Here is a 23890-nt window from a genome sequence, read left to right on the forward strand (position 1 = left end):
GCTTGTCACTCCAAATGCGTAGCCAAGTTCTAGTGCTGTCATTTATCTTGAATAGTTGACAGGATGTTGACAGGAGGAACTCCAACATCCCGCGTTCACATCTGGAGTCATTTCTCAGCTTCCACTGGGTCATATTGTCACCAATCTTTGCCAACTGAGCTCTCACTCGATTTAGGGTACATCAGTGTTTGAGGCCAGTGCCGGTAGGAGCCAGTGTTTGAGGCCAGTGCCGGTAGGAGCCAGTGTTTGAGGCCAGTGCCTGTAAGGAGCCAGTGTTTGAGGTTGTTGACCCCTCTGCTAAAGGGGAATAGGTCCTTCCTATCCACTCTATCTAAGCCCCTCAATTTTATGCACCTCAATAAGGTCTCCCCTCAGCCTCCTCTGTTCCAAAGAAAACAACCCCAGCCTATCCAATCATTGCTCATAGCAAAAATTCTCCAGTCCAGCCAACATTCTCGTAAATCTCCTCTATACCCTCTCCAGTGCAATCACATCTTTCCTGTAATGTGGTGACCAAAACTGCACGCAGTACTCTAGCTGTAGCCTAACTGGTGTTTTATACAGTTCAAGCATAACCTCCCCACTCTTATACTCTTATATCAAGTAGTTGCCATTACATTGGAATATTGTGATCAGTTTTGGTCTCCTAATCTGAGGAGGGACCTTCATGCTATTGAGGGAGTACAGCGAAGGTTCACCAGATTGATTCCTGGGATGGCAGGACTGACATACGAGGAGAGACTGGATCAACTGGGCTTGTATCCACTGGAGTTTAGAAGAATGGGAGGGGATCTCATAGAAACATATAAAATTCTGACGGGATTGGACAGGTTAGAGGTTGAATAATGTTCCCGTTGCTGGGGAGTTCCAGAACCAGGGGTCACAGTCTAAGAATAAGGGGTAAGCCATTTAGGACCGAGATGAGGAGAAACTTCTTCACTCAGAGTGTGGTTAACCTGTGGAATTCTCTACCGCAGAAAGTTGTTGAGGCTTGTGGGTAGTATAGTGGTAATGTTACTTATATAAGAACATAAGAAATAGGAGCAGGAGTACGCCATTTGACCCCTTGCGCCTGCTCCGCCATTTAATAAGATCATGGCTGATCTGATCATGGACTCAGCTCCACTTCCCTGCCCGCTCCCCATAACCCTTTATTCCCTTATCGCTCAAAAATCTGTCTATCTCCACCTTAAATATATTCAATAACCCAGCCTCCACAGCTCTCTGGGGCAGAGAATTCCACAAATTTACAACCCTCTGAGAGAAGAAATTCCTCCTCATCTCAGTTTTAAATGGGCGGCTTCTTATTCTGAGACTATTCCCCCTCGTTTTAGTTTCCCCTATGTGTAAATATCCTCTCTGCACCCACCTTGTCGAGCCCCCTCATTATCTTATATGTTTTGATAAGATCACCTGGACTAGTAATCCAGATGCCTGAGCTAATAATCTGGAGATGAGTTAAAATCCCGCCACAACAGCTGGGGAATTTAAATTCAGTCAATTAATAAATCTGGAATTAAAAAGCTGGTATCAGTGATGGTGACCATGAAACTACCAGCTTGTCGTAAAAACCCATCTGGTTCACTAATGTCCTTTAGGGAAGGAAATCTGCCGTCCTTACCCGGTCTGGCTCATATGTGACTCCAGACCCACAGCAATGTGGTTGACTCTTAACTGCCCTCTGAAATGGCCTAGCAAGCCACTCAGCTATATCAAACCGCTGTAATCAAGTATAACTCCCTCCCTAACACACCACACGGACTGCAGTGGTTCAAGACGGCAGTTCACCACCACCTTCTCAGGGCAATTAGGGATGGGCAATAAAAGCTGGCCTTGCCAGCGACACCCAATCTCATGAATGAATAAAATAAAATAAAATACATAACTTAGTTATCATTGCTGCCTCTCCTTAAAATTGTGCTGTTCAAAATGAATAACAATTGCTTTAACGACTGTAGGGAATTCCCCAGCAATTTTAACACACGTATTTGTTCTAAATATGTAAATCGGCTCAATATCATAGAAATACATTGAGCGTTCTCTTGCCAGGACTTGTTTCTCAGCTGGTGGGAGACAGGTAAGAGAGAAATAGCTTGTGATGTGACAGAAAAAGAAAGTTTCAAAAGGCATCAGAGAAAGTCAGTAGAATGGGACAAAATTGATCATTTGATCAGCGAGTCACCACAGGATCTGACTGGTCTCTTTCTGCGCTATAGAACGCGATGATTCCAGGCAGCTAGAGTTAAGTGAAGAGGGAGAGGGGTAAATACTTCAGTAAAAATAATACCGGAAACAAAGAGAAAATCATAATAAAATGGGAGACAGGTGGGAAGGGTTTATGTAGGCTTGCAGAATCCAGCTGTGCCTGGATTGGGTAATAAATGTCAGCTCCCACTGGCATCCGAGAATGAAAAGGCTGACAATCTGTGATGTGTTGATGCAGCTGGCCATTGACTGAGTCTGTGGCCGACTCTGCCTCAGCAAGAATTCATGCCTTGAACTGATCAGAAATGTTGTGCGTCCTCAGGGTGCTACAAACTGCAGGCTGAAAATGTTTTAAAATGTTTTTCTGGATGTACTTTACAGTGAACAACAATAACCTTTTCTGATGGTAATTAAAAGCCTGTCAAGATTCATTTAAACATAATAGGACTTTTGGATTTTTAAATTATTCTCATGTGCAAGTGATTTTTGAAAAAATGAATATTTTGTTGTTAAAAGTTTTGCGATTCAATAATTTTTTGCCTGAAGGCAACTGTCCTTTCCACTGCCCCAATTTTGTATTGGAGTGGGGAGGGGCTCCATTTGTTACTAACTTAATTTGTTGTGAGAATAGCTAGCGGGAATGAGAGAGTGAAAGAAGAGTGAGAGTGAGTGAGTGAGAAAGTGAGAGAGAGAGAGTGTGGGAGAGTGAGAGATGAGAGAGAGGGCGAGAGAGAGAGTGAGAGTGAGAGAGTGAGAGAGTGAGTGAGAGAGGGGGAGAGGGGGAGAGGGGGAGATGGAGAGTGAGAGAGTGAGAGAGGGAGAGTGAGAGAGAGGGAGAGTGAGAGAGTGAGAGAGTGAGAGAGAGAGAGTGTGTGAGAGAGAGAGAGAGAGTGTGGGAGAGTGAGAGATGAGAGAGTGAGAGAGGGCGAGAGGGCGAGAGGGTGAGAGGGCGAGAGAGAGAGTGAGAGAGTGAGAGAGTGAGAGAGAGAGAGGGAGAGTGAGAGAGTGAGAGAGTGAGAGAGTGAGAGAGAGTGTGAGAGGGAGAGAGTGGGAGAGTGGGAGAGAGTGCGAGAGAGTGAGAGCGAAGGAGAGTGAGAGTGAGAGAGTGAGAAAATGAGAGAGTGAGAGTGTGGGAGAGTGAGAGAGTGAGAGAGTGAGAGAGTGAGTGAGAGAGGGAGAGAGGGAGAGAGGGAGAGAGGGAGAGTGAGTGTGAGAGAGTGAGAATGAGAGAGAGTGAGAGAGAGTGTGAGAGGGAGAGAGTGGGAGAGAGTGGGAGAGAGTGAGAGCGAAGGAGAGAGAGAGTGAGAAAATGAGAGAGTGAGAGTGTGAGTGAGAGAGAGAGGGAGAGTGGGAGAGGGGGAGAGAGGGAGAGAGGGAGGGGAGAGAGTGGGAGAGAGTGAGAGCGAAGGAGAGTGAGAGTGAGAGAGGGAGCGGGATTAGGATTACTGCGGCGACCCCCAACTTGTGAGAGAACAACATTGGCGGGCGGGGGTGCAAGTATCAGAGCCAGCCACTGCAGGGAGTGGTGCGAGCTGACCCAGGAGTGCGATCACTTCTACAGGGCGACTGAACTGACATCAGTGGAGTCCAGGCAGCCCATTGGACTGCCCAGCAAGGGGCAGCGGTCGAGCCCAGCGAGGGGCTGAGAGCCGGGCCCAGCGGGAGGCTGAGAGCCGGGCCCAGCAAGGGGCTGAGAGCCGGGCCGAGCGAGGGGCTGAGAGACGTGGCCAAGCAGGAGACTGAGGGTCAGGCCCAGCGAGGGGCGGAGGTCGGGCCCAGTGAGGGACTGAGAGTCAGGCCCAGCGAGGGGCGGAGGTCGGGCCCAGTGAGGGACTGAGAGTCAGGCCCAGCGACGGGCAGAGGTCAGGCCCAGTGAGGGGCTGAGAGTCAGGCCCAACGGGGGGCGGAGGTCACCCAGTGAGGGGCTGAGAGTCGGGCCCAGCGGGGGGCTGAGTGTTGAGTCTAGTGGGGGGCTGAGAGTTGGGCCCAGCGGGGGATGCAGCATTTAACAGCAGTGGGGTCAGGGCCCGGGGGAGGCGCAACAGAGCTTGGTCTCCAGTCGTCTTGGTCAATCCTCGCCATGGATCAAGACCGAGCTCTGTCAAGCCCATGTGGTGGCTGGTGTGCCGGTCATCACACGTTAAAAAAATCCACGCACAGGCATCTTCCACCTTTTACGATGTAACTCATTGTAACACCTGTGAGCCCATCTTTGTTTGTGAAGAGCATCATCTTCGCTACGAGGGACTGCCTAGTAGTAACAGTACACAGGATTACATCGGATATATGGCACAGAAACAGGCCATTTGGCCCAACCAGTCCATGCCGACAATTATGCTCCACTCGAGCCTCCTCCCGCCTTTCTTCATCTCAATTTATCAGCCTAACTCTCTATTCCCTTCTCCCTCATATGCTTGTCTAGCCTCCCCTTAAATGCATCTTTACTATTCACTTCAACCACTCCCTGTGGTAGCGAGTTCCACATTCTCACCACTCTCTGGGTAAAGAAATTTCTTCTGAATTCCCTATTGGATTTCTTGGTGACTATCTTATATCGATGGCCTCTCGTTATACTCTTCCCCACAAGTGGAAACATTCTTTCTGTATCCACTCTATCAAAACCTTTCATAATTTTAAAGACCTCTATTAGGTCACCCCTCAGCTTTCTTTTTTCCCCCAAGAGAAAAGAGACCCAGCCTGTCCATCCTTTCCTGATATGTATACCCTCGCATTTCTGGTATCATCCTTGTAAATCTTCTCTGCACCCTCTCCAGTGCCTCTATATCCTTTTTATAATATGGCGACCAGAACTATACGCAGTACTCCGTGTGGTCTAACCAAGGTTCATTACAGGTTTAGCATAATATCCCTACTTTTCAATTCTATACCTTTAGAAATAAACCCTAGTGCTTTGTTTGCTTTTTTATGGCCTTGCTAACCTGCGTCATAAATTTTAGTCATTTGTGTAATTGTACTCCGAGATCCCTTTGTTCCTTTACCCCACCCAGACTCGCAACCTCCAAGTAATAAGTGACCTCCCTATTCTTCCTACCAAAATGTAATACTTCACATTTATCTGTGTTGAACTTCTTTCTGCAAGTTTATTAATATCCTCCTATAATTTGTTGCAGTTCTTCTCAGTATTGACTATTGGCCCCAACTTGGTGTCATCAGCATATTTAGAAATTGTGTTTCTGATTCCAAAATCTAAATTATTAATATAAATTGTGAAGAACAGTGGTCCTAGCATTGATCCTTGTCAAACACCATTACCCACTTTCTGCCTCTGTGAATAGCAACATTTTACCCTACTCTCTGCTTTCTGTCTTGAAGCCAGCTAGTTATCCATTCTACTACTTGTCTCCTGACTCTGCATTCTCTGATCTTGTTCATCAGCCTATTATGGGGCACCTTATTGAAGGCCTTTTGAAAATCTAGATAAATTACATCTAATGCATTACCATTGTCTACTCTAGTACCTCTTCAAAAAATTCAATGAGCTTGATCTAGCAAGACTTTCCCTTTTGAAATCCATGCTGACTATTGAGAGTGAGCGAGGGAGTGAGAGTGGGAGTGAGAGAGAGAGGGAGAGAGAGAGAGAGGGAGTGAGAGAGTGCGTGAGGGAGTGCGTGGGGGAAGGCGAGAGGGAGTGTGAGAGGGAGTGCGTGGGGGACTGAGAGAGAGGGAGTGAGAGTGGGAGTGAGACAGAATGCGAAAGGGAGTGAGAGAGGGAGTGAGTGAGGGAGCGAGAGTGAGAGAGAGAGAGAGAGGGTGTGAGAGACAGTGCGCGAGGGAGTGTGAGAGGGAGTGCGAGAGGGAAGGTGAGAGGGAGTGCGAGAGGGAGTGCGAGAGAGAGAGGTGAATAAATTTGTGCAACATGATGTCAACATACAGATGGGTTAATGTCTCCATTAAAATTGCAGACACAGGAATTTTATAACACATTTGTATGCTAATATTACACAGCACAATTTCAGCCACAAGCGATGTTGAAGGCCAGACCATCAGTATTTGATTCTAAAATGAAAATCCATAATAGAAAGCTTGTGACACTCCCCTCATGCCAGACAAATCATTTTATTTCGAAGGATTTAAAAAAAATTCACTTTCCAGAAAATCTAGCTTTGCTTACCGAGGGAGCAATAGAAGTTCAGTTAGCTAGCCAAGGGGGAGGATGATCCCTTTCAGACAGACTATATAAACCCAGACAGCTTTAAATGCTGTTAATGATCAGATGAGTTTTATTTCAGGCTGGCCTTTCCACCTGAACAGACTTGCCGTGATGTCCTCAGCAATGTCGGGTTACAGTATATGAACTATGGATCGAGATCCAGCTCTGATGGGCAGGACTAAGCTACTGGGGTTAAACTGTAGAAGCACTTGCCTCCCTTTGATGTAGGCTGAGGATCTTCAGAAAGAAAAGTGACAGAAAGCCAATGATATATCAAAAGCACAGTCAAGTAGGCCAGCGACGCAAACTAAATGCTCGCCAGCTGTTGGAAAATTGCAGTTTTAATTCCAACTATCCACTCAAGGAAAAGTTACCTTCCAGTTTTGCTGAACTAAAAAACAATGCATCTTCCAAACCTTCATTCTTTCTCTAGTTTCCCAAAGTTGTACAGTACATGTGTCACACCACATGGCATCTTGCCATTCCATACCATTTATTTAACACCTCGATGTACGACACGGAGCAGATCAGCAATGTGGTAACTGTATATGTCCTACCTGCATATTCAGGGTCCACATGAGGAGGGTAGAAGCCAAATTTGATGAATATTGGGATGGGGACTCCAAACTTAAACCACTCTACCACATAAGGAGGTTGCTGTCCCGTGACTGGGTGCACCACATCACATCCTAGAATCACGCTGTCGCCAGCACGGGCAGTCACAAACTGAGGCTCGTCCCTTGTACTGTGGGCACCTGTAAACAACAAAGAGTCAAAGGTCAGCTCTTCCAGGATGTGCAAGGCCCATATCCTGCCCTCATTCCTCTGGAGGTGAATACACTGCAGCGTTATTCTGGTATCTTTCAGAGCACACAGAACTGCAACTGTTGACTAGTACGGCATGCTTCTTATAAGTTGTAGACCGAATCAGATAGGATATGGGCAACACTGTAATAATGTGTCTGACTAAGCCATGCGTTGTTAGTAAAATGGTGGCAGCTGTGGCTCAGTGGGTAGCACACTTGCCTCTGAGTCAGAAGGTTGTGGGTTCAAACCCCACTCCACTTGAGCACATAAATCTAGGCTGACACTCCAGTGCTGCACTGTGAGGGAGTGCTGCACTGTCGGAGGTGCCATCAACCGAGGCCCTGTCTGCTATCTGAGGTGGACATAAAAGATCCCATGGTACTATTTTGAAGAAGAGCAGGGGACTTATCAGGCAGAGAATATGCCAAAATGTAATAGTTATGAAGAGCTATCCCTATACTCATTAATGATTTTAAGCTAAACAGGAAAGGTTTCTTCAGGCCAATACACAAGTTTATTTATGACCAAAGCCAATGCTCACTAATGGAAGTGATTTAGATTATGACAGTGAATCCAAACAATAGTTCCTGTTCTCTTCAGTATAATTTTCTACACAGACAGATCCATCAAAGCTCTCAGTTATTTTCCACAATCTCAGCAACACGTAAAACAATATGGGCTGGATTTTTGTTTTCATTCCGCCTCTGTTAGTGCCCCGGAGGGCTGGCAATGTCTCTGGATATGGTTAGCGCCCAGAAGGCCAGCTTCCAGCTGGATTTGTGGTGGTATTGAGCAGTACTGCCCGGGAGCGTCGAGCCGGTGTGCAACGCCCCTGGTTTCGACGGCGTTGTGAAATTTTGTTGTAGCGACACCCGTAGCACCCCGTGGTGGGACCCCCGGGGAAAGAGGTCAGGGAAGGAATGACTGCATGAGGTAAGTGTGGTTGTTTTTTTTTGGTTTACTTTTTGCGATTTATCTTTATTTGGGGTCAGTAATATATTGGCAATGTTTTCTGTGTTTAGTGTCCCGATTCTTTTTGTTACATAGCGGCCTCCCTTCGGGCGATCCGAAGCCAGCTCCTTAGCAACGGATCTTCAGTTGCTCAGCCGGCCTAGTTGCCTAAGAGAAGCCTGCCTTAGTGTCCACCCCACACTCAGGGCCCAGCTGCTGAATTTTGTGGCTGCAGACGCAAACCATTACCCGGCGCAACATTTATCGCCCCGAAAAAGCCTCCAACCGAAAATCCAGCCCTATTTCTCATAGAATTGTGAACGTCCCTGTCTTTGCTTCTCTATAGCCTTCTATTTCATCTCAGCTGCCGGAAACATGTATTGTAAATTCAGAGTTGCAAAATCATGTGCAGCATATGCCCACGTTTCCAATCTGTGCCTCCAGCAGAGGAATGTCAGAGAATTACCAGGCGTGGATGAAACTCCTCACACGCTGTGTAACACTTTCAACATGTGTGCAATATGTGCACTGTGGGTAATATGGGAGTACCATACATAACGAGGAGTATAGAAGTATCTTACACTTATCTGATTGATCCTTAGAAGTGTACGAGGCACAGCCAACAAGAAGGGAGCTCACATTCATAAACGTTACAGACTGATGCAAGGCATATCTCAATAAATACCACATGGAGGGAAACCAGCAATGTCAATACATTCCACACTGTACCATACCTACTTTTACTGCAGCACCACTATAAGCAGCCTTTCAGAGCAAATAAATGGAAAAAGTGAGTTAAACTAGTGCGCAAGATGTGCACTGTGGGTAATATGGGAGTATCTTACAATATGCGCAGTATAGCAATATCTTGTACACTGTGGAATATTGTGCTACCCTGTACTCTGTAAAGTGGTAGCACCTAACACACTGAGTAATACGGTAGCACCATGCAGACTGGTAGCATCAAACGCATTGCGTAATGCAATGGTACCCACTGCATATGGTGGTGCCCTACACATTATGTACTGTGGTAGCACCCTGCGTATCAGGTCGTGTGGTAATACCCAGTACACTGAGTAATACGGTAGTATGCTACAAAATACCTGAAAGTTGCTGATTGATAGTGATAGTCGGGGAGGCTGTCGTTGCTTCAGTCATGACATTATTGCATTTTGTGATGAATTTCTAATCACACTGCAGTGCAATAACAACTTCATCCCGAACAGATTTGATCTAAACACCTGTTGTACCAATTCAGATAAACGTGTAGGATAGTAAGTAAGCACAAGCATAAGGGGCATCCAATTAATGTGCCAGAGGTGTCAAATGCAAAATGCCATTGTCCATTATTAATAACACCAAGCACACTCTTATCTGATTGATCCTTAGAAGTGTTCAAGGCACAGTCAACAGGACTGGGCTCATATTCAGAAACGTAACAGATTTACGCACAGCATAGCTCAATAATTACCATACAGTGAGACCCAGCACTCCCAATACATTCCACACTGCACCATACCTGCTTTGAATGCAGCCTTACTATAAGCAGTATTTCAGTGCAAATACATGGGAAAAGTGGGTTAACTGGTCCTAAATTCCAACTCAATTTGCCATTATGAAATGATTCGAATTCCAAATCTGCAATGGCATGAGGCAAATCTATCTTAAGCAGGTCTTACAGTGATGCCAGTTCAGATGCTTTTGTCCAAAGTTCCCAGTGTCACCTGGTAGCAAAGTTACAATTCACAATCCTCACAGGCTAGCTGAATCAATTTTTCTTCTCCCCACCACCAGACAAATGTTCCCGAGACTTGAGTGCAGAAATCTAGGCTGACACTCCGGTGCAGTGCTGAGGGAGAGCTGCACTGTCGGAGGTGCCGTCTTTCGGATAAGGCATTAAACCGAGGCCCCGTCTGCTCTCTCAGGTGGACGTAAAAAATCCCATGGCACTATTTCAAAGATGAGCAGGGGTGTTATCCCTGGTGTCCTGGCCAATATTTATCCCTGAATCAACATAACAAAACAGATTATCTGGTCATCATCACATTGCCGTTTGTGGGAGCTTGCTGTGCGCAAATTGGCTGTGCGTTTCCTACATTACCATGGTGACTACACTTCAAAAGTACTTATACAAAAGCAAAATACTGCGGATGCTGGAATAAAAAGGTCAGGCAGCATCTGTGGAGAAAAAGCAGAGTTAACGTTTCGGGTCGATGACCCTTCGTCAGAATTCTCTCACAGATGCTGCCTGACCCGTTAAGATTTCCAGCATTTTCTGTTTTTACTTGAAAAGTACTTCATTGGCTGTAAAGCTCATTGCGACGTCCGATTATCATGAAAGGCGCTATAGAAATGCAAGTCTTTCTTTCCTTATATACAATTACTAATGGGTGAAACTTATGAAACTGAATTATGTTTTTTATTGTCCCTATACACAGTTTATGTGTATTCAGTTTATATAAATCATTGATAATTAGGGCGCATTACAATTACCGGACAGTACAACTAATTAGTAGACCTTCTCCACGCTGCATCTGATTAAATGAAGACTAAATCTCCTCTTAAATATAATACCTGAAGTCTTACAGCATCAAATTATAACCTGTTAAGTGTCTTCCTCATTCAAAGAAACCATGTCAACAACACATCACATCGCCAGTACCAAACCACTTTGTACAGCTCCTAAAGACAAGTTTATTAGAAAAGATCACTGGTCTTAATTACATCGCCAGGTACTGAACAGCAACAGTCCCAGCGACAAACGATCTCAGCAACCTTTACAAGCCTCAACACCCCCGACCCTCCCCCAACAAAATATCCTGCCAAAAGGTAGTGAAAATCATTCACAAGACAGAAATCATAGTAAGTAGAGCAACACATACATGTGGGAACGCACACAAAGGCAAAACCATATATAAAAGAATGGGGGAGGCAATATTCGGGGCAATTCCAGGATTTAGAGTGGGGCCAGAGGGAGACATAACTCATTTCAACAAAAGTAGTGCTTCTGCGGATATACAAACCCTAGACCAGTCCACCTCGGGACTTCTTTTGTACATGTCTGGTTCAGAAGCCATTTTGGTGAGGTTGCACATAAGAGATTTATAACAGGAATGAAAGTGCACGGAGATAACCTTGTGACATGGGATCGTAATTGGTGGGAAGGTAGGCGACAAAGAGTAAGGATAAAGGAAACGTTCTTTGATTGTAATAAATGGTGTTCCTCGTGGATTTGTATTGGTCCTACAACTTTTTACCATATATATTAATGACTTGGATGAAGAAATAGAGAGCTTATAGATGACACTCAGTTAGCACATACAATAAGTTGTGGAAATGGCATATAAATAGTTATGTTACTGGATTAGTAATCTGGAGGCCTGAATTAATAATCCAGTTAACGCAAATTCATAACTCATCGTGACAGTTTGAAATTCCAATTGGGGAAGAGATTTTGAAATCTGCTTAAAAAAATCTGGAAGTAAAAAGCTGGTATCAGTTTTTTTTTAAGTGACCATGAAGCTATCAAATTGTCATAAAAACCCAACCGGTTCACTGGGGAAGGACACCTGCCAATCTTACCAGGTTTATCCACATCTCGAGAATAATACCAAAAACAAGATGGAAGCAGGAAGTTACAAAGGTATATACACAGATTTGGTGGTTCAGCAAAATTAGGGCAGATGGAGTTCAATGTCGGTAAGTGTGAGCTCATCTACTTTGCATCCAAGAAAGACAAATTGGAACATTTTCTCAACAGTGAGAGACTAGGAGATGTGGGGAGTTAATGAGTTAAGATGTCATAAGAACATAATAAGAAATAAGAGATAGGAGCAGGAGTAGGCCATACGGCCCCTCGAGCATGCTCTGCTATTTAATACGATCATGGCTGATCTGATCATGGATTCAGGTCCACTTCCCTGCCCACTCCCCATAACTCCTTATTCCCTTATCGGTTAAAAAACTGTCTATCTCCGTCTTAAATTTATTCAATGTCCCAGCTTCCACAGCTCTCTGAGGCAGCGAATTCCACAGATTTACAACCCTCTGAGAGAAGAAATTCCTCCTCACCTCAGTTTTAAATGGGCGGCCCTTATTCTAATGTCTATGTACTCAAATCACTAAAAGCTAGTGGACAGGTAGAAAAAGCAATCAAAAAGACGAATTGGAATGTTTTCCTTTATCTCAAAGGGTTTGGAATATAAAAATGAGGAATTGATGCTTCAGTTATTGAGTCTTAGAGAGAACCCATCTGGAGTACTGCTTTCAGTTTTGGTCATTACACCTCAGAAAAAATATATTGGCCTTGGAGGGAATACAGTGTGATTGACCAGAATGATACCAAAGCTGACAGGGTTCAATTCTGAGGACAGTGTGTATAAACTTGATTTATATTCCTTGGAGCTCAGAAGTTTGAGGGGTGATCTAATGAGTTGTTTAAAATTATCAAGAGATTGAAAGGGTAGATATGGAGAAACTATTTCCTCTCGTGGGGAATCCTTAAAATTAGAGCCAGGCCAGTTAGGAGTGAAGTCAGGAAGCACTTAGTCATACAAAGGGTTGTGGATATGGGGAATTCTCCCCCCGCTCCCCCACCCCCCCGCAAACCCTCCTCCCTACCGCCCCCCCCCCCCCGACCCCCCAACCCCCGATTGTAATTTTCCAAACTCAGATCAACAGATTTTTATTTGGTAAGGAACAAGCTGGAGGGGCCGGATTCCACGATCCTATGCGATAGGTTCACAATTGCCACTTGGGCGGCATTATCACCCAAGTGAGAGTCTGGTGTCTGCCTCCTCTCTGTGTCTCCTGTGCAGTGAATGAAGCTAAAGTATAAACAAGAAAAAGCCTTTCATTCAGTCGTTAAACCCACTCCATCTGGAGGTCATATGCAATTTCCTGAATCAGTGAATAATTCAGGCACAATCAGCCTCCTGAGACCGAAACCAATTACAGGTAACCTCCAAAAAGATAAAATTCTATGAATGTCTCCATGAGCCCTAACGATAATCAGAACTCTAGCAATTTAATGCAATTTTATAAACCATACTATGCACACTAACTAATTACATTTCACAGTTAACTGCCCCAGCAATGCAGGAAACACTGGGCCTTAAAACCCATGAGCCCCAAAGTCCGCTCCCCTCAGAAACCGCCTTTGCTTTGGCTCCCTTTGAAGTTTTAAGATCCTCAAGGAGTCCAGGTTGTCATTCAGGCCTGGACTCCCATGGCGGGCCTCCTTGAACCAATTGCTATGCCTGTACGTCTCCTTTCTCTTGGTGTAGTAGATCATTAATACCCTGCCAGGCTGGGAATGCCTGGTTTAAGAGTTAAGGTGCCAAGCCATGCTCCCTCTACGCTGTTGGGCTTGTTTGGGACGGGTGAAGATTCCACCCTTTGCAACACCACACAGAAACATCTGTGGAAGGTCCTGACTTGATTTATGGCCCTTGTGCACAAATCTTTGAAGGTGGCAGGACTAGTTAACAAAACAGGTAATAAATCAGATGGGATCCTGGGCTTTATAACTAGAGGCAACAGAGTACAAAAGGCAGGATGTTATGCTAAACCTTTATAAAACACGAGTTCGGCCCCAGCTGGAGCATTGTGTCCAATTCTGGGCACTACACTTTAGAAAGGATGTGAAGGCTTTGGAGAGGGTACAGAAGAGCATGGTTCCAGGGATGAAGGATTAGAGTTACATGGATAGACTAGAAAAGCCAGTGCTGTTCTCCTTAGAGCAGAGAAGGCTAAGAGGAGATTTGATAGAGGTGTTTAAAATCAGGAAGGATTTAGATAGAGTAAATAAAGAGAAACTGTTTCCATTGGCTAAAGGGTCGATAACGAGAGGGCACAGATTTAAGGTCATTTGCAAAAGCACCAGAGGCGACCTGAGGAAAAACGTTTCTATGCAATGAGTGCTTACGATTTGGAATGCACTGCCTAATGGAGAGGTGGATACAGATTCAATAGTAACCTTCAAAAGAGAATTGGATAAATACTTGAAGGAGAAAAAAATTGCAGGGATATGAGCAAAGAGCGGGGGAGTGGGACTGACGGGAAGAGTTGGCGCAGACTCGATGGGCCGAATGGCCTCCTCCTGTGCATCACTATTCTATGATTCTATGATTCCTTCTGCTGCAATTATAGCAGAAGTGACCAAGATTTTAGGCCTCTAGGTTCTGAGGAAATATGGATCATGTCTCCTTCAGGTGCCATTCTTACGTTAGTATTAATCCAGCTCTTTTAAAGGAATTACTTACATACTATAGCGTTAACTGCTTTTACTGCAAGGCTAAGATAAGCTCGTACCTCTCCTCCACAGATGCACAGACTGACCACAATATAATCCACCCTCCCCAAACCTCCGGCAGAACAGGAGATTCTAAGTGCAAAGTTACAAGTTTGTGGGTTTTCCTCCTCCACCCCCACTTCCTCACCCCCACCCCCCTCACCCTCCCCTCCCCACCATCACCCTCACTCTACCCCTCATCCTCACCCCTCCACCCCCCCTCAACCCTCTCCCCCCACACCCCATCCCTCAACCCCCTCACCCTCCCTCAATTCCTCCCCTCACCACCCCATCCCCGTCACCCTCACTCCCTCACCCGACCCCCGTCCCCTCCCCACCATCACCTCACCCCACCCACCCCACCCCTCAATCCCCTCCCCCCACTTCCTCACACCATCCCTCAACCCCCTCACCTTACCTCAATCGCTCCCCCTCACCACCCCATCCCGGTCACCCTCAATCCCTCACCCCCTCATCCCCACCCCTCCACTGCCCCTCCGCCTCACTCTCACCCCCTCACCCCACAAGTACCATTTCTACAATAACAAAATAAAGATACTGTGGATGCTAGAAACCTAAAATAAAAACAAAAATGTCTGGAACCGCTCAGCAGGTCTACAATTCTGTGTTCTTATCTCAGTTTAGAGATTAAAAATCAATAAAAAAGAATGAAAACTCATGTCTGCAGCAGTTACTTGAGTATATGGACATATTTTGACAAAATGCTGTTTAACACGAGCTAACTACCCACTGTGAGCAGACTGAGTGTATATCCATCACAACAGTTACTCTGAGCCTAATATTGCCAATCAAAGCAGTACAATATTTTATTCATTAAAAACGCTGATGAAATAAACTGGATGTTTTATATTCATGCACTATAAAGGTTTAGAAGGCCGATCCTCGAGTAGCTGAGGGACACGCACATTTTAATGTAATTAACACATTTGTAAATGGACTGAAAGAAAAAAGCTATTTTATATCACTGGGGAATTTAAACAGTGTTTCTACATTTGTCTTGGAGAATGGCTTTGAAAAGTGTTTCTTCTAATAAATTAAATTGAATAAAGAACATACAAAATTATTGGAAAAAATCCTGAAAGACAGGATAAATCTGCATTTGGAAAGGCAAGGATTAATTAGGGACAGTCAGCATGGATTTGTTAAGGGAAGATTGTGTTTGACTAACCTGATTGAATTTTTTGAGGAGGTATCTAAGAGGCTCGATGAGGGTAGTGCATACGATGTAGTATATACGGACATTAGCAAGGCTTTTGATAAGGTCCCACATGGTAGACTGGTCATGAAGGTTAAAGCCCATGGGATACAGGGCAAAGTGGCAAGTTGGATCAAAAATTGGCTTGGAGGTAGGAAGCAAAGAGTAATGATTGATGGATTTTTTTGTGGATGGAAGGATGTTTCCAGTCGGGTTCCGCAGGGCTCAGTACTGGGTCCCTTGCTTTTTGTGGTATATATCAAGGATTTAGATTTGAATATAGGAAGTATGATTAAGAAGTTTGCAGACGACACTAAAATTGGCTGTGCAGTTGATAATGAAGAGGAAAGTCATGGGCTGCAGGAGGATATCAATCTACTGGTCAGGTGGGCAGAGTAGTGGCAAATGAATTTAATTCAGAGAAGTGTGAGGTGATGCACTTTGGGAGGGCTAATAAGAAAAGGGTGTACACATTAAGCGGTAGGCCACTTAATAGTGTAGATGAACAAAGGGACCTTGGAGTGCTTGTCCACAGATCCCTGAAAGTAGCAGGCCAGGTGGATAAGGGGGTTCAGAAGGCATACGAATGCTTGCCTTTATTGGCCGAGCAGAGAGGTTATGCTTAAATTGTATAATACTTTGGTTAGACCACAGCTGGAGTACTGCGTGCAGTTCTGGTCGCCGTATTATAGAAAGGACATGATTGCACTAGAGAGGGTGCAAAGGACATTTATTAGGATGCTGCCTGGAATGGAGAATCTTAGTTATGAGGAGAGATTGGATAGGCTGGGTTTGATCTCATTGGAACAGAGGAGGTTGAGAGGAGACCTCATTGAGGTGTACAAAATATTGAGGGGCCTGGACATAGTGGATAGTAAGGATCTATTTCCATTGGTGGAGGGGTCTATTACAAGGGAGCATAGTTTTAAGGTGGTTGGTAGAAGGTTTAGAGGGGATTTGAGGGGGGCTTCTTTATACAAAGGGTTGTGGGGATCTGGAACTCACTGCCTGGAAGAGTGGTGGATGCAGAAACCCTTACCACTTTTAAGAGATGGTTGGATGGGCACTTAAAGTGCCGTAACCTGCAGGGTTATGGACCTAGAGCTGGTAATTGGAATTAGACTGGATGACCTTTTGTTGGACGGTGCAGATATAATGGTAAGTACTGCAGGAAATAGAATACGGCCAGGGTGATCTCCTGGACTAGTGTCAATTGCCTGGATGGGTTGAAGGGGAATTTTCCCAGATTTTTTTCTCCTTAAATTGGCCTGGGTTTTTAATCTGGTTTTTGCCTTTCCCAGGAGATCACATGGCTCGGTTAGGGAGGAGTGTAGATGTTTTCAGTATAAGGGGTATCGCAGTTGTGTGAGGCAGACTGGTTGGGCTGGGTGCTCTTTGCCTTTATGTCATTGTTCATAGGTTTATATGTAAACTTTAGGGCTGCTGATCAAGGGCCGTGCGGCTCTTTGTTGGCCGGCGCGGACATGATGGGCTGAAATGGCCTCCTGCGCTGTAAATGTCTATGTTTCTATATTTCTAAAAGAGTGTAGGAGCTGTCTTTTATTTTGGTGTTGATTCCTTTGACAGGGCTGAGGAGCTTTTTATTTAAAGTTAAGTCGATCTCTTACATTTTTCATGATTTTACAGCTCTTATGTCCAGTAGGTACTAATCTGTGGTTGAAAGTGTGAGTTACTGCCTCAGTTTTCCATGGATATCATTGCAGTTTTTACTGATCCTGCATAATGATCAACAACAACTTGTATTTATATAGCGCCTTTAACATAGTAAAACGTCTCAAGGTGCTTCACAGGAGTATTATGAGACAAAATATTTGACACCGAGCCACATAAGGAGAAATGAGGGCAGATGACCAAAAGCTTGGTCAAAAAATAATAGGTTTTAAGTAGCATCTTAAAGGATGAGAGAGAGGTAGAGAGGCGCAGAGGTTTAAGCAGAGAATTCCAGAGCTTGGGGCCTAGGCAACAGAAGGCACAGCCACCAAAGGTTGAGCGATTATAATCAGGAATGCTCAAGAGGCAGAATTAGAGAAACGCAGCTATATCGAGGGTTTGTTGGGCTGGAGGAGATTACAGAGAAAGGAAGGGACGAGGCCATGGAGGGATTTGAAAACAATAAATGAGAATTTTGAAATAAAGACATTGCTTAACTGGGAGCCAATGTAGGTCAGCGAGCACAGGAGTGATGGGTGAGCGGGACTTGGTGCGAGTTAGGACATGGGCAGCTGAGTTTTGGTGACCTCAAGTTTATGTAGCATTGAGAACAATATCGGTAAGACAAAGGCTAAAGTCTGTGTTATGTACAGGCCAGCACATAGGGTGAGGCACGCATAGGCTGGAGTACGTGTTATAGGCAGAATAACACAAAGGATAAATCGTGCATTAAATACATAACATACAGGATGAAGCATGCAATATGTGCAGGATAACACATTGGTTACATGTGGAATAATATCGGGTGCATTATATGTGGAATGACATTGGCTGGAGTATGTGTCACTTGTAGAATACACATTGGGCGTAGCTTACGATACACAAGATATAACAGGCTGAAGTACACAACACATACTGGGTAAAACACAGGCTGATATACAGAGGGTAACAAATCGAGTGAAGCATGCAATATGTACAATGTAGCCCAAACTGGGGCGTGTGTACCAAGTACAGGATAACATGTAAGCTGAAGTGCACAGGGTAACACATTGCTACACGATATTACATGTAGGATAAGATGAAGTACATGCAGAAGACATAATAGGTTTCTTTCACTTTCTTTTTACAAAAGGAGAATGAGAAGTTACATTTCAATGCAGTAACAGTAATTAGCTATCAAGTGCACAGTGAAGGTAATTAGATATCAAGCATATGATTCGGACTGAATTGAAGTTGTACCAGGTGCAGTGGTTCCAAATGACTGGTACGTCAGGTGTATAGGCCCGATATTCTGATCAGCTGGTGTAGAGACAAGCTTGGCAGTAATTGGGCAGTTATTTTGTTCAGTTAAACTTTAAAGCCAAATGTTCAGATATGCTCCTTCTCAATTTATTGAGCTAACTTGTTCAATCATCAGACATGAACACAGCTAAGTACCCAAACAAGGTCCCTCTGATTAGAATCATAGAATAGAATCATAAAATGGTTACAGTACAGAAGGAGGCCATTCGGCCCATTGAGCCTGAGCCGACTCTCTGGAAGAGCACTTCAGCTAGTCCCACTCTCCGCCCTTTCCCCCTGGGCCTATAAATTGTTTTCCTTCAGGTACTTATCCAACTCCCTTTTGAAAGCCACGATTGAATCTGCTTCCACCACCCTTTCAGGCAGTGCATTCCAGGTCCTAACCTCTCGCTGCGTAAAAACGTTTTCTCTCATGTCGCCTTTGGTTCTTCTGCAAATCACCTCAAATCTGTGTCCTCTGGTTCTCGACCCTTCCGCCAATGGGAACAATTTCTCTCTAACTACTCTGCCTAGACCTCTCTATCAAATCTCCTCTCAACCTTCTCTGCTCTAAGGAGAACAATCCCAGCTTCTCCAGTCTATCCACGTAATTGAAGTCCCTCATCCCTGGAACCATTTTTGTAAATCTTTTCTGCACCCTCTCTAAGGCCTTCACATCCTTCCTAAAGTGCGGTGCCCAGAATTGTCATACAGCAATACCGCAGAAGGAGTTAATCGTAAAATTGGGACTAGAGGAATAAAACGGAGGAAGCCCCTACTGACTAAGCAGGATGTGGAATGTGTGTTGGAGGATGTTACCCTTAAGAGGACCTCCATTTTGTGAAATAAAATACATCAAGGATAAAAATCACACAAGGATGGAGGTCTGGGAGCAGAGCGTATGGTTTCCTGGTACTAATGCATAGACATCAAAAAGGGATCTCTCAACCACTTCCACACCATAAAATGCACAGTCCTAATTGGATGGGAATCCTGCCCCGAGGGAAATCACAAGTGTTGCAATTAGGAATTGGTATGAAGCATAAGAAATTTATGGGATGAAGCTTCAGCAAACGTCTATATATTTATTTTAATTATTTCAAATGAACTAATCCCATTTAGATTTTTGTATTCTTAATTCATTTAAAATGCTTTGATTGAATGACAGATTGCTCCATGACACATGGAATTGAAGGAAATAATTGGTCTTTAGTCATTTTGCACACTGCATTCAACGACTAATGATTATAATCGTATGTGAGTACATGTGTAAATATTTTATACATTTTCAGTGTGTAGAAGGGTGAAGGGTACCTTGAGCCACCTCCATGAGGAGCTCAATATCTTCTATGGATTTCTATGGTGCTGGTGCCGAGGCCGATCGCCGCCACAGCCCAATTATTGACGTGGCAATCAACATCCCGTCTACAATCCCTCAATCTTTGCGCAATAGTGTTTCGCAGTTGCTCAACCAGGCTGAATATGTCTAACATCTGCAAACACCTACCTTTATCGATGACTGCATTCGCTCTTATGTATCTACCCTTGCTTTCAGACCTGAATATCGGATAGCCTCAGCCAGAGCAGTTTGTAGCAATTGACATGAGAATGCTAATAAGGAATTCATCAGAAAATACTGCTGAATTAGATCAATGACAACAGAGATTCTCCTAATTAAATGACTTTCAATTAAGTCATTGTGAGCAAGTCTGAGTAAGTTAACATTTTACCTCTGGAACCTGGGTTTCAATTCAACCCAAATCTATGAAATGTAAATCCTCTCCTTCCGTTAGTTGTTGAGGGATCTCCATGGAATGTTTGGACAGGTTCAGCTCAGTCCTTTAGGAAATGGCCTACAGTATAAGACTTCACTAAACCTCCTACTTCTGTCAGTAGTTGACTAAAGAATGGCTTTGCTGGAGATCTAAGCGAAGGCTATCTCGCTGCCCTTTTTCCAGGTAAGGTGCGTGGCTGAAGCAGACTGGAGAGAAGGGAAGGGAAGGGGAATGAAGAATACTAAAGACAGCAAATGTAATGAAGACTGGTGGTGTACTGGCCTCACTATACTATCAAAAAAGTGGCTTCATTTGAGCCACAAGGCTGAAGCACTTTGTGTTATGTCTCAAATAAAGCAAAGTAACTGAGTACTGCAGACGTGAGTAAGTATGGCCTTAGTCTCTTTATTCTAACTCCAGAGTGTTGGTATAGCATGGGAGGCCTGCTTATATACAGTGCTCCCAAGGGATGCTGGGATTCCTTGGGACGCCAACAGATACGCCCCCTGGTGGCGGTAGAATGCTGGTTATATAGTGTTGCATACATAACACTTTGAAAGCTAGCTTCGAATAAAATAGACACAGCAAACAACTCCTCCCCCGATTGTATTATTATCTCTACAGGAGCCAGACGCATAACCCCAGTACCACTGCTCTAAAAGCCAAAAGGGATGCCCTTCTTTATCTGATCACATTCACTCCACATGCTACAGTAAATGAAGTAATAATCAATTAACACGAATAGCAAAAAAAAATCCTCACTGCACCGGTTAGGGTGCAGTCAATTAACAAATAACATTACAAAAGGCAGTCACTTATTGCACTGCAGTCAGCAGTTCAAAGTACAAGTCTGTTAGAAGTTGGCAGCTCCCCATCCTCTCATTATGAGCTGAGTTTTTTTCTTCTTCGTATCTGAAAGGATTTCATGGCCTACTGTTGGATGTTAGAATGCATTAATAAATGGCCCTGTGTAATCCATCCCCAGCTGCTTTCCTGCCCACACACAACCTCTTTCGATCACTGCTGTGGAGCAAGGAGCACATTCAAATAGAGAAAAGGCCATTGTAAGCCTGATCACTGACCTCGCATCCCAGATGGAGATGACTACAGTGCCGTAGCTTGTTTGCTTTTTAGGGGAGGCTTTTCAATTTTTCCCCTTTCTAAAACGGTCTTTTATTTCAATGTAGAGAGCAATACAGATTATGGCTTTTTAATGGGGAGAGATTGGCACTTCAGCTGCCTGAGAGGTGAGTGTGAAACTGAAGGGCGCTTAAATTGGATTCAAAACCTGTGTGATTTGTTGCTTTGTCAGTGAGCACCCACACAGAAAGCCCCTGTCCCACCCCAATCCATTAATTAGCACTGCAACGAGAGACCTTGTGGAATTAAAATACACCTCTATAATTTACACAGACAGGTGAAGGCACAGCCAACTGTACCCACACAACGTACAGAGGTCAAATATAGGAGAGAAACAGCAATGCGAATACAGTTTGTGTATTATAAGGGAATGGAATATATAGGCTGAACACACAGACAATCAGAGTGTAACCATTCCATATAGATCTAAATATGTAGAAATTGTTACTTTTTAAATACCAGGGCCGATAATACGATGACTGCTGACTGGAAAGCCAGGCATGGAGGCCTGAGTCTGCAACTTGCCCCCAAATGGGTGGGAAAGGCAGAGAGGGCCGACAGCCAGGCCACAAGTTGTGAGTGAGGCTAATTATGCACCTAATTATCAGTTAAATTAGACACCTGTCCCTTACTGCAGCTGGAGCCCCTGTATTCCAGGAGTGGAATTAAATTTCCTTCAAAAATCTTTGGGCGCCTCTGTCCACTGCCGCCTCCACCCTACCCCCCGCCCCGCCACGACCTTCCCCCACCCTGGTTACAATGGGCCCCAATGTGCCCCAACGCCCATTTCTCCTCATTTCCCTGCCCAGTGACCAGTGCTACATCCAGAAAGTGTTTGGCCCACGCCAGGCAGCCAGTCCTTCACTGGCTGTTAGTGCCCCCAATAATGCTGCCTTGGCGCTCCTGGTTCATTGTGTCAGAGGTGTCCAGGGCACCAGCAAATGAATGAATAGTGCTGACCTCAGCACAAGTGGCACATGGGCAGCACTGGTGCTGTCGGCGTAGTGCCTGAGTCATGGCATCTGTCCTTATAGGGACAGGAATCCAGCTGTGCACTGATATAGATATGTGATGAGAAAAAGATTAGTGAAGACAAACATAGGTCCCTTGCAATTAGATTCAGGTGAATTTATAATGGGGAACAAAGAAATGGCAGACCAGTTGAACAAATACTTTGGTTCTGTCTTCACGAAGGAAGACACAAATAACCTTCCGGAAGTACTAGGGGACCGAGGATCTAGTGAGAAAGAGGAACTGAAGGATATCCTTATTAGGTGGGAAATTGTGTTAGGGAAATTGATGGGATTGAAGGCCAGTAAATCCCCGGGGCCTGATAGTCTGCAACCCAGAGTACTTAAGGAAGTGGCCATAGAAATAGTGGATGCATTGGTGATCATTTTCCAACAGTCTATCAACTCTGGATCAGTTCCTATGGACTGGAGGGTAGCTAAGGTAACACCACTTTTTTAAAAAAAGGAAGGAGAGAAAACAGTGAATTATAGACCGGTTAGCCTGACATCAGTAGTGGGGAAAATGTTGGAAGCAATTATTAAAAATGAAATAGCAGCGCATTTGGAAAGTAGTGACAGGATCGGTCCAAGTCAGCATGGATTTATGAAAGGGAAATCATGCTCGACAAATCTTCTGGAATTTTTTGAGGATGTAACTAGTAGAGTGGACAAGGGAGAACCAGTGGATGTGATGTATTTGGACTTTCAAAAGGCTTTTGACAAGGTCCCACACAAGAGATTGGTGTGCAAAATCAAAGCACATGGTATTGGGGATAATGTACTGATGTGGATAGAGAACTGGTTGGCAGACAGGAAGCAGAGAGTCGGGATAAACGGGTCCTTTTCAGAAGCAGACAGTGACTAGTGGGGTGTCGCAGGGCTCAGCGCTGGGACCCCAGCTCTTTACAATATACATTAATGATTTAGATGAAGGAATTGAGTGTAATATCTCCAAGTTTGCAGATGACACTAAACTGGGTGGTGGTGTGAGCTGTGAGGAGGACGCTAAGAGGCTGCAGGGTGACTTGGACAGGTTAGGTGAGTGGGCAAATGCATGGCAGATGCAGTATAATGTGGATAAATGTGAGGTTATCCACTTTGGGGACAAAAACACGAAGGCAGAATATTATCTAAATGGCGGCAGATTAGGAAAAGGGAAGGTGCAACGAGACCTAGGTGTCATGGTTCATCAGTCATTGAAAGTTGGCATGCAGGTACAGCAGGTGGTGAAGAAGGAAAATGGTATGTTGGCCTTCATAGCTAGGGGAGTTGAGTATAAGAGCAGGGAGGTCTTGCTGCAGCTGTACAGGCCTTTGTGAGGCATCACCTGGAATATTGTGTTCAGTTTTGGTCTCCTAATCTGAGGAAGGA

At 44.6% G+C, this 23890-nt stretch overlaps 1 protein-coding gene across 1 annotated transcript in view; it reads right to left on the reverse strand.

The window, feature by feature from the left end:
* The window catches only part of igsf9bb (immunoglobulin superfamily, member 9Bb), a 777241-nt gene that overhangs the window by 560676 nt on the left and 192675 nt on the right, over window positions 1-23890 (reverse strand). Inside the window, exon 2 of the mRNA XM_070894384.1 lies at window positions 6934-7131. Within this exon, the coding sequence (XP_070750485.1) occupies window positions 6934-7131 (198 nt within the window). The remainder of the gene's footprint in view (window positions 1-6933; window positions 7132-23890) is intronic.

Source organism: Pristiophorus japonicus, chromosome 11 (genome assembly GCF_044704955.1).
Source record: "Pristiophorus japonicus isolate sPriJap1 chromosome 11, sPriJap1.hap1, whole genome shotgun sequence".
NCBI classification, from domain to species: Eukaryota; Metazoa; Chordata; class Chondrichthyes; family Pristiophoridae; genus Pristiophorus; species Pristiophorus japonicus.